Consider the following 11,756-nt stretch of genomic DNA (forward strand, 5'->3'; position numbering starts at 1 on the left):
GTGCTTTTGCAGATTTTGCTCTTTTTCCATGGTTTTTCCCCATACCTGAGTTTCTCAGTCCTCTCAACTCTTTTATCCATTCTCTGTTCCCCTTCTCCCATCCTCTGATCTCTTCTGGTCTCCCTTCTATTATTAGATCATATAACAAGCCAGGTGAGAAGCCAAAAGCATGAAATTACCCACATTCATCATCCACTTTGGACAGAATCCAAGTCATTCTGTCCATTAACGGAAGTTACATTCTTAAGATTAGATTGATTTTAATGATCTACACAAGGTTTTGCATTGTGTTAACTCATTTGACTTGAATTCAACAGGAGCAATTTTTTTGAACCAATGACGTCTTAGTGTAAATGGCACCTGAACCCTCTTGCATAATACCTGGCATTGCTGTTATGGTCTTTCCTATAATTATTCCAATCTGGGAGTGGTTTGCAGAGCACACTTACCACACACCAACAGGACTGGGCTCCTCACAAAGCGCAGCTACCATGGCAGACTGAGGAGCTGTATACGAAGGTTGGGGTTCCCAATGCCCTACCCATTTACAGAATAGCCTACAGATGTGGGAAGGCTGTTTCAATTCCCACCTTGGCATGAGGAAATTAAAACTCACATTTGCTGCATTTTGCATGCCATAAACACTAGCCCCTAGGTGACGGCACTCTCCAATTCTCCTTTTTAAGCTGTGCCACAGAACAGAGTAGAATTCAGTATCAAAAGGGCAGATGGAGAGCACAAGAGTGAGCATGACATTGTGGCCTATCAGTTCTATGTCCTGGGGGATGGAGAGGTGGTGGTGCTGGGGACTTAAGTCCCAGTCTACTCCAAGGACTGCTCATGACTCACATAAATGCATTAAGAATCCTTGCAGGAGACCAGATGGGTGAAAGTCTCTGTGAAGAGAGAGACCTGGGATACAGCGCACAGAGGTGTCTGCAAAGAAACCTTCTGAATAACCAATCTAAGGAAGAAAACTAGTAAAGCCAAACCCCAGGAAGGGGGCAAGTTCTAATTCCTCCAGCTGAGTTTGGTGCAGGCCCCATGAGGAAAGAATAAAAGAAGCAGTTCATGAGCTACCTATGCCTTCCCCAGATTTTGGCTCCTCTAAACTGGACTTGGCACCTGCTACTGCCCGCACCTCATAAGGATCACCAAAACAGCTGGGAACAGCCAGAGCATAGTAGTACTCTGGCCCTACCCACTATATGTTTCTTGAAGCAGGGAAACCCATTCTGCTCAAGGAATCTCCAGAGACCTGTTTGCTTAATAATCCCTGTACCGCTGACAGAGCTGCATTAGGCACCAATTGCAGGTTTTGGTGAGGCACAAAGAAGTCCTGCTTCCAGTAAGGATATGAGAAACAAAAACTTGCCTGCTGGAATCATAAGATTAAAAACTGATTTATTTCTAATAACCCTTACATTATTAAAAATACATACATGTGTTAGAAAAAGCACTGCAATGTGAAGATGTACCAGGTGTTCTCTTCAGAAACAGAATGAAGTCTATACCTGGACTACAGTATGACACAGGCAAATTATTTGTATACAGTAATCTGTAAATTAAAACAATGTAAAATTATATATTTTTAATGCAGTCAAGTCTTTAAGAGTCAAACCTCCCCTGACAGAGAATGTTTTCCACTGCATTTAGGATTCTCTATAAAACGTGAGGTCTGTTATGAAGTTAGAGAGGTTCCTGGGTGTGCAGCACAAATGAGAAACCATAATTATCTCCACCTCATGTGTAGGTGGCATCTACTCTTCTGCTGTCTACTCGTGCCCCTGTCCAGAAAGGCCTTTTCCTATTTAATGCTCCTGCTGGTTAACCTCAGCAACTTGAAAACGGTGGCCAGGCATACATGAGTAAGTGCTGAAACCTCCATCATCTTTTCCTGTCTGTTTCAGTGAGTTTCTAGGGATACAATCTGCTCTCTAATCCCACCACCCATCCCCACAACCAACCCTCTATTTTACGTGGAATTTTGCTTTCATATGGTTTGATGCTGACAAGCTGCCAGTAACTAAGTGGCAGGGAACCATACAACCAATATGTGGTCATCTTCTTAATCCTTCTTTCTGTGCCACTGATGCCCATACCAGACTCCTCTCTGTACTGCACCATGGAGAAAAGTATCAGGGATGAGAAAGTTCTGTCAAGTACCTAAACAGCCCTACTCACAAGGACATATGTGAACACTAAATTATGCACTTGAGTTAACTCACATATTTTCTTCTTTCCTTTCTTCCCCTTCATTGCCAACAAGTGAGCATAACTAGATGCTGTTTAAAATCTGCATGTTGTTTCATGATGCCCCAATGCAATCTTTGATATCAAAACAGTCTGGCTTGATACATAATTACCAGGTTAACGAGACTGTGGGCTGTTTCAGGGAGTCTACCAAGTCTATGCACAAGAGGATTATGGGCTCTATTACATCAATGAGGGTGCCAAGAATGAAGGAGACCTAAACTAAAGGAGCAATAAACTACAGGTGCAGGAGATGAAAATAGGTTGCCGACTGTTCTGCTCCATAGCATAAAAAGCACAAAAGTTCTCACCTGGCCTCTTCCTGAACAAGAAACCTATGACAGAAAATGCAGCCAGTCTAAAAAAAAAATTCTAGATGTTGCTCACATTCTCTTCTTGCTGCTTTGCAGCTCTGTCACTAGTGTTCACAAGCATAAGCTCTAAATAAAACAACAGAAGCAAGAGACCACCAAGAGGAAAAACCACACCAGAGCATTAGAGATTTAACACCTTTTCAAAGATTGCACCAGGTAAAGTGGGATGAAAAACAACACTGAGCATCAAAATGAGGGTGGGACTGTCAGGCAGGAACCTCATGTATATAAATACCTGTTCTCCACATGAACTTTCATGTCCAAGGAGGAGCCCATGTAACTGTGGCCAGCAGAGGTCTCTTCTTTCCAGAGGGTTTGGGTTTGAGTGATGATGGACAGCTCTCAGAGGAGTGATTGCATTCCTTTACCATTTCATCATGATAATAAAATGAGTAATGCTGCATTTCACATTTATGATCAGCCTGTTTCTGCCTAATGTGCAATTACTGAGTTAGAGACATTCCTTAAAAGAGGGTATATGCACATTTCTCAGCAGCACAGAGTCCTCAGGAACTAGAAGGCAGTGTCTTGTATGGGTTCAGAATCCCTTTGGGGTCCAGCATGGCCTTGAACTGCTGCATCAGCAGCACAGCTTCCCAGGGCTTACTGTACTGAATGTAGTGCTTCTTCTTGAAACCCAGTCCATGCTCGGCGCTGATACTGCCACTATACTTTGCAGTCCACTCATACACAAATGGCTCAATGGCATCCAGCAAGGAATGGCTATAGGACTCAGCTGTGATATTCAAGTGCAGGTTTCCATCTCCTGGAAGAAAGCACAACAGAGTTATGTCTGAGATGGTTCTACTAAAAGACCCAAAAGACCCAGCTATGAAGTTTCATAGATTCACTAGGGTCAGAAGGGACCTCAAAAGATCATCGAGTCCGACCCCCTGCCTAGGAAGGAAAGAGTGCCCTAGGCAGGAACAAGTGCTGGGGTCAGATGACCTCAGCCAGATGCCTATCCAGCCTTCTCTTAAAGACCCCCAAGGTAGGGGAGAGCACCACCTCCCTTGGAAGCCCATTCCAAATTTTGGTCACCCTTACCATGAAGAAGTTTTTCCTGATATCTAGCCTAAATGGGCTCTCTGTGAGTTTGTGACCATTGTTGCTTGCTACCCCAAGAGGCGCCCTGATGAATGGAGCATCTTTGATCCCTTGCTGCACCCCCTAATGAATTTGTAGGTAGCCACAAGATCACCTCTCAGCCTTCTCTTGAGGAGGCTGAAGAGGTCCAGGTCCCTCAGTCTCTCTTCACAGGGCTTGTCCTGTAAGCCCCTAACCATACGAGTGGCCTTCCTCTGGACCCTCATTGCTGGCTCTGCTATGGAACACAGCACAGCCTTTGTTACGCCCAGAGAGAGCCGTCACAGACTGACACACCACAAATACTGATTCCTCTGTTGAAACAATTTATGTGCTCAAATAACTCAAACGGCTTCCTTGCTCCTGTGCAAAGCCCTCATAAAAGTAGAGGGAAGGAGCTTTCAATTTCTTGATTTTGTAATTTAAAACTTCAGCCACAACGTTGTTTTTAAGGTTAAAATATAGTGCAACAAGCTTTTCTTTCACATTATTTCATTAAGATTGCAACATTTCCACTTAGCCCTACATGATTTCTTAAATCTCTCTTTATACTTATGAAACCATTTAAATGAAGCTCTGGATTATGTCAAAAGGGGACAAAACAAAATGTTTTATTTGGGGTTGTCTGTCAGTAATAGCTTTACCTGCATCTAAATACTTACGGAATATCTGGGATCCCAGATACACAAAGATAAATCTGAAGTTTTTAGTGGTTCATTTATACTTTGGAATAAGAGTTCTCACAATAGAAATAACTTGATCTTAATGGCTAAAATGTATAACTGATTCTTATGTAGATAAACCTCTTCTTTTAATAAGCCCCTTGTCTAATACATCTAACACTTCTCTAAAATGTACACAAACAGAAAATGTTTACTGCTTCTCCATGATTATTAGATCAGCTCTGCTATTAAGCAACCAATTTGGTGGCCTCTGCACTCACTGAAGTCAAATTTCACTGTTTAAGTTTCTCATATCCCTTTCAAAGTCTCAACTCTTTTATTTTCTAAGCTGCATTAGTTTAACCATGTTGTTCTGGTGAGTTAACAGCTCAACCATAATTGGTCTAATCAGAGTGGTGTTTACTAACATTTATTATTGGGCTATACAAGTCAAATGTGTTGTACAATTAAATAACCTAACCCAATTGACTGGATAAGGAAGCAGAAGGCAATGGATCACTGGGTAACTTAATATACAGGCGGTCCTCAACTTACAATGTTTTGAGTTACAATGTTTCACACTTACAAGGTTTATAAATTGACACCGTTTCAACTTTATGACATCAGTTTCGACTTTACAATGCTTGATCCAATGTGATGCCATGCCAGCAGACAAGTTCGCTGTGTCACCCATCTCCCTGGAGAACATCTGTCCAAACTTGCTTGGACACTTTCTTTAAGAAAGCAGACAAAACTCCAGAAAAACCTGCAGCCAGGACTCCTGAGAAGACTCCAGCCAAGAACCCTTCAAAAAGTCCAAAGTCACCTCAAAGAAGTCCTTCCAAATCAATATGATTGCTATTTACAATATAAATACATTAATGTAGCTATATTACTCATCTATAATTGATCGAGTGCAAAATTCTGGGGTATTTTTAGTGAAAATAGGGTATCAGGCCTTGGTTCAGGAACCCATCCCCTATTTATAACAATGTTTCTTATGAGAAAATTGGTTCCGAGTTACAACGCTTCAACTTAAGTCGGGGTTTTCAGGAACCAATTGTGTCGCAAGTTTGAGGACTGCCTGTACTGCACTACAAACAGATGGGTTGTTAATGTTCTGGGATCAAATACGCCACTGGCATTGGAGTCCACTACTTTCCAATACTGTTCCATTTAATTTTAAATTTTCATACATCCTGTCATGGCTATACCTCTGGTACTCTTTAACTCTTTGAATGAACCCAGAGCCGAAATTAACCTGAAAGAGGATACCTGTGTCATTTCTCAATATTTCAACTCACCTAGATGGCCATAGCCTACCACATTCTTGGCACTCCTGCCCAGTCGAACTCTGGTGTCAATCACAAGATCATACAGTTTCTCCACAGGGAGCGAGATGTCGTATTTGAAAACGTAGCCATCATAAGTGAGGGCCTCTGTGATCCTCTCCCTCAGAGCCCACAATGTCTATGATTCATGAGATCAAACAATGAATTGGAGAGAGAAAAATTAAAACAGAGTACCTCAGATTTCACTGTTCAGGACACAGGGATAGAAGGGAAGAACAATTCCTCAGCTGTCAGGGCTACTGTGATGGCCTTATGTCTTCCCTCTGCATACTTAATAACCTTATGGCTCTTGAGAGATTCAATTTACATTTGTTTGGCACCTCCAGACAGGCAATCTCTATTTCAGATAAATGGGTGAAGGTTAAAATAACCAACTTTCTCAATACCCTACTGCTGCACATGCCAGCTCTGATGCACCTCAGTGCTGTCCTACAGCACCCCACTGTGCCAGCCCCATGTGTAGCTGGGCCAAAGCATCCGTCTCAGTCCATAGAAACCTTTGGGTGCCCCCCTCACTGCCAGTTTTCAGTGTATTTAGTTCCTGCCTCAGAAGGGAAAGCACTGGAGCCATGACGGTCCAGGGAACATGTAAGAAGCAAGATGTTTGAAGTAAGGGAACATCTTTTATTGGGCCATCATCTGCTTCTTCTCCAGATCTGAAGAAAGGCATTTTGTGCCCGAAGGCTTTTTAGTCCCTCCTGACTACAAGGTTTATCCAGTAAAGCAGGGGTTGGCAACCTACAGCCTATGGCCTGGCTATGGCCCATGGAACCTTTGGCAGCATTCAGCAGTGAGTGGCATCTTCTGTGGGTGCTCTCCCCGTGCTGCCGGGAGAGAAATGCCTGCTGTGGGCACTTTCCCCAAGCTGTTCAGAAGATAAAGGGCAGCAGTGACAAGGATCTAGCACCCACCCACACTCCTTCAACCCAGAGTGGGCCATTCTGGCCCACAGCCTGAAATGGTTGCCTACCACAGCAATAAAAGATACTATTTTACATCACAAAGCCTGCTTCTCAGAAGAGAATGACATCATGTGAACTACCTTGGCATCTTAAACTACAAACGCTCCAATGAAAGGCCAACAGCCAGGTCTCTTGCTGGTGCAGTAAGCTATGGGAAGGGTAGACTGTGGAAAGAGCACTCCACTAAGCTACCTCATTGTCAGCATTAAAACTACATTCTGCTACAATCCTGACAAAAAAGCAGCAGTGATCAGGCATCTGGGGCACTTTGGGCACCGCTTATTATGCAGACCCCCACTGTCTCATTATTCCTTTGCACTCTCCCTTTCTGTTGTATTAATCTAGTGCTCTGTTTTGTACTTACATTTTAAACTTTATGGGGCAAAGACCATCTGTGTGATGCATCTGTAGTTTGCTTACGCACAGCAAGGCCCTGATCACCATGTAAGGATTACAGATGTCAAAGTACCCTCAATATACTTCCAATACATTGAGTGCAACATCGACATGTGCTATTACTATGCATAAACAAACTCTGGAGCTTATTGCTCTGGATTTAATTACACCCAGGTGCACTGTTTAAACATGTACCCAGGAGCAATTAACTCCAGAGCAACAAGCTCCAGAACTTATATGTGCACAGCACGTAGAGTTGGGTCAGAACAGCCCTGGCTGGCAGAGGGGCTCAGGGGTCACCCTGCCAGCCCGGGGCTACTCCCCCTGGCTCAGTGTGCTGCGGAAAGGCTGGCTGGGGCACGAGAAAGCTTCAGTGTGGGGTTAACCAGCAGGTAGCCCCCACACTGAAATCAAAGAATCATAGAAAATGAGGGTTGGAAGGGACCCCAAGGAGGTCATCCAGTCCAACCCCCTGCTCAAATCAGGACCATGCCCAACTAGATCATCCCAGCCAAAGTTTTGTCCAGCTGGGTCTTAAAAACCTCCAAGGATGGAGATTCCACAACCTTTCTGGGTAACCTGTTCCAGTGTTTTACTATCCTCTTAGTGAGAAAATTCTTCCTAATATCTAACCTAGACTTCCCTTGCTGCAACTTGAGACTGCTGCTTCTTGTTCTGTCATCTGCCACCACTGAGAACAGTCTAGCTCCATCTCTTTTCAAACCCTCACTTCAAGGTAGTTGAAGACTGCTATTAAATCCCCTCTCAATTTCCTCTTCTCTAGACTAAATAAGCCCAGTTTCCTTAGCCTCCCCTCATAAGTCATGTCCCCCAGCCCCCTCACCTTTTTTGTTGCCCTGCACCAGACTCTCTCTAATCTATCCACCTCTTTTCTATACTGGGGGTACTCCAGATGTGGCCTCACCAGTGCTGAGTAGACAGGAATAATCACTACCCTGGACCTACTGGCAACACACATACCAATGCAACCCAGGATGCCATTAGCCTTCTTGGCAACATGGGCAGACTGCTGGCTCATACACATCTTGTTGTCCATTCTAACCCCCAGGTCCTTTCCTGCAGAGCTACTGCCTAGCCAGTCAGCCCTGACCCTGTACTGGTACATGGGATTGCTCCATCCTAAGTGCAGGACTTTACCCTTGTCTTTGTTGTACCTCATGAGATTTCTTTTGACCCAATCTTCCAATTTGTCCATGTCACTCTGAATCCTAGCCCTACCCTCCAGTGTATCTACTACTCCACCCAGCTTGGTGTCATCTGCAGACTTGCTGAGGGTGCACTCTGTGACATCTTCCAAGTAATTGATGAACACAATGAACAAAATCAGGCCCAGGACCAACCCCTGGGGCACTCCACTTGATACCGGCTGCCAATTAGACATTGGGCCATTGATTACTACCCTCTAAACCGAATGTTCCAACCAGTTTTCTATCCACCTTACAATCCATTCATCCAGCCCATACTTCCTTAGCTTGCCTGTGAAAATGTTGTGGAAGAGCATATCAAAAGCCTTGTTAAAAATCAAGGTACACCACATCCACTGGTCTCCCTGCATCTACAGAGCCAGTCAACTCATCATAGAAGGCAATCAGGTTGGTCAGGCATGACTTGCCCTTGGTGAATCCAGGCTGACTGTTCCTAATGACCTTTTTCTCCTTCAAGTGCTTCAAGATGGATTCCTTAAGGATCTGCTCTATGATTCTGACGGGTCTATAGTTCGTGCTTCAGCCAGTCCTCCAGAGTCTACATGTGCACTGCTGTGGGGTTTTTTACTCCACAGCAGGATAGTACTTATATATTTACAATTACTATCCTGCTGAGGAAAATCAGTTTACTCCAAATTAATAGGGGTGCACATGCAAACGCCGAGGCTAATTAGCTGCACAGTAAACACCAACTGTACAGTATACCTTAGGTCTATATGAAATTTCTGCTGGCGTTTCATTTCAAAGCTGTTTCGATCCATTCTGAGCTCAAAACAGAGAAATCAAAATGAAACAGAAGCCTTTGAAACCAGCTTCAAAATGAAACAATGGCACTCGAAACGTTTCAAGTTTCAAAGCCAGGCTTACTTGGCTTCATTGCCAGTCCCAGCCGGCAGCACCAGCCTCCTGTCATCCAGCATATAGATCAGACGTTTGCCCGCACCCCCGGGAGGGCTGCAGGGGCTGTGCCAGGCTACTCCCGGGGGTGCAGGCTCCCAATCTGCCTCCCAGATCACAGGAAGCTGGAGCTGCCGGCTAGGGCCAGTGGCAGCACTGATCTTCCCGACGTTGGCTGTGGAATAACCTATGGGCAAAATGTTGAAACAGCGAAAGTTTCAATGAAATGAAACAGAACAGTGCTTTCGAAATGAAACAAAACAGTTCCGTTGAAACACTGAAACAGAAGTTAAAGCAAAACAGTGCTGTTTTGCACAGCCCTCCCTAGTAAACATCTTGTATAGACATGCCCAGTGTTATAACATATTAAATGGAAAAAAGAGTCCAGGTACAGACCAAGGTTACAAGCCTTCCCAATTTTTAGCACAGGCTTAATCCAGGCCTTTCATCCACTCGATGTATATTCTTTTGCAACATTAGCTAATAGAGGGCTTTCTCTATTACTTTGTTCTAAACAGAATTGTATATGTTGAGTAGGAAGATTCAATATTTATTCTGTAACCACAAGAGAGCCAGGAAGGAAACAGTACATTGGAAAGCCACCCTCAAGGCTACCAAAGAAAATTACTAGTGTATATGATTCACCAGGTAAATAAACTAAAGGTTTTCCTTCATTCAGGTGCCCTGGAAGCTTCTATGCCAAATGTCAAACTGTGCAAGCATCTGTCATTGTTAAGCATGATTTGAAATCTGTTATAGGAGGGTAGGATGGGAAATCACCTTTATTTTCTTATCATCTGTGGCCACAGTCCCATCTGTCACCAAACCAGAGGCCATGACACATTCCAGAAAGTTGTTCAGTTTTTCTTGATCATGGGTAGAATTAGAGCCTGACGTTTCAATCAAAATAAAAAAGGGGCTTTCTGGAAGTGAGAAAGAACAGGACGTGAGGACAGTCAGTAAAAGGGACTTCATTTGGGGGACTAAATGTCACCTTGAGAAGTCATTGGGTAAAAAATAAAGTATTCTTGCTGTAAAAAAGCAGACAACTGGGATAACTGATCTTCCTAATATTTGGTATTATTCCACCATTCTCTCTAGGGATTCTATTGCAAAGGCACAAGTCATGTAACTCTGGGTTCCTCCAGTGCTGTGATATGTGGAAAGTCTCCCTCATGAACAATGGTTCTGCACTCTCCCTTGGCTAGAAGGCAGAGACTTTTAAACAGGACAGAAAGGATGTCATGTCTGTTAGGGCTGAAGATTCAGAAAATGTTTTTGATCTTATGAAAACATCTGTTTTGTGTTGAGAGGGAGTATTTCAGAGTGGGACTCTGCATAAACATGGAAATAAACTTTGCTACCTGACATGTATGTCATATATCATGAAGGTGACCACATGTTTTTTGGAATGGAAATATCAAGACTAAAGTTCTACCAAGAAGCCCTTCATGCTGACATTCCACATTGCTTCCAGTGCCCTATAGCACTGATGCTGCATCAGCTGTTTTATACATCACCTTTCCAGTAATCACTTTTAATATGACCCTTGATCTTGAGATGGGACCAATGTTTCAAAATGAAATGTAAACCCTAGCCATGGAAAAATGTCACGACTGCAATGATGCCAGGTCAGATCCTGACAAGTGACAAGACTAGGAGACCTGCTTAGAGATACTTTATGGCAGAACATCAATTGAATTTATTCAACAAAATTCACACCTGGGTTAGGATGATGTCTTCTTCCTAGACACAAAAGACAGGCAGCATTTCATAAGGACTATCCCTGGAGAAACCCTTTAACCTTTCCAACGTGTTGGCTGAATACTTTTCTAAACCTCAGCAGAAAGTTTATTACTTCATGACAGAGCTGACTTTCATATAAGGTTCCACCACTGCATTCCTCCTCCCACTCCTGGAGCAACCTTTCCTTCAGGTCAACAAAGCAGTTGGTCCAATATTCATTAACACTTTCTGAAAATAACATCCAAGACATATTTCACATTTCCAAGCCTTTTTCTACAGTAAAATAAAGATGTCTAGATCCCTGACATCAGAGCAGAGTCTTACGTCGCAATTTCCTATTTACGCATAGCATATCAATTTTGGTACCTGTCACAGGGTTGGACAGCTTGAGGTGGCTCACAACCAACTTCATGCACCTGTCATCCATGAACTCATATGCAGATAGGATCTCCCCTAGCATTCTCTTGCAGGTAGTGAAGGTTTCCAAAATCTGAGAAAAACTCTGACAACCTTTCAACAAATAACAAATAGCATCAGGAAAATCCAGACTGTTGAGAAGATAATATTACCTAGCTCAAAACAGGAGTATAGCAAATACAAATAGACAGAATATGTGCTTAAACACTTATTAGAAATGTTTGAGATGGCAAATATTTTCAAGTAAAATGCTAAGTAGCACCTATTACTTAATGGATCCTTTTCATGGCAAGGATTTCTAGAAACCCTGGGCACCCTTCAAGCCAAGATGTGTGGAGTACTCTTGGCCTACACCCCACTAATCTGTTTGGGCCAGAGGGAAAGA

General features: G+C 43.3%; 1 protein-coding gene across 7 annotated transcripts in view; it reads right to left on the reverse strand.

Annotated features, from left to right (window-relative positions):
• Window positions 1-1,387: 1,387 nt before the first annotated feature.
• ING5 (inhibitor of growth family member 5) overlaps window positions 1,388-11,756 on the reverse strand; it is a 43,244-nt gene continuing 32,875 nt past the window's right edge. For all 7 annotated transcript variants that reach the window (XM_025216975.1, XM_014525295.2, XM_025216976.1 and 4 more), the window contains 4 exons: window positions 11,321-11,464; window positions 9,989-10,131; window positions 5,680-5,845; window positions 1,388-3,393 (listed from right to left, as the gene is read on the reverse strand). In XM_025216975.1, the coding sequence (XP_025072760.1) occupies window positions 3,134-3,393; window positions 5,680-5,845; window positions 9,989-10,131; window positions 11,321-11,464 (713 nt within the window). In that variant the 3' untranslated portion in view covers window positions 1,388-3,133. The remainder of the gene's footprint in view (window positions 3,394-5,679; window positions 5,846-9,988; window positions 10,132-11,320; window positions 11,465-11,756) is intronic.

The sequence above is a fragment of the Alligator sinensis genome, unplaced genomic scaffold, assembly GCF_000455745.1.
Source record: "Alligator sinensis unplaced genomic scaffold, ASM45574v1 scaffold863_2, whole genome shotgun sequence".
In the NCBI taxonomy this organism is placed as follows: Eukaryota; Metazoa; Chordata; order Crocodylia; family Alligatoridae; genus Alligator; species Alligator sinensis.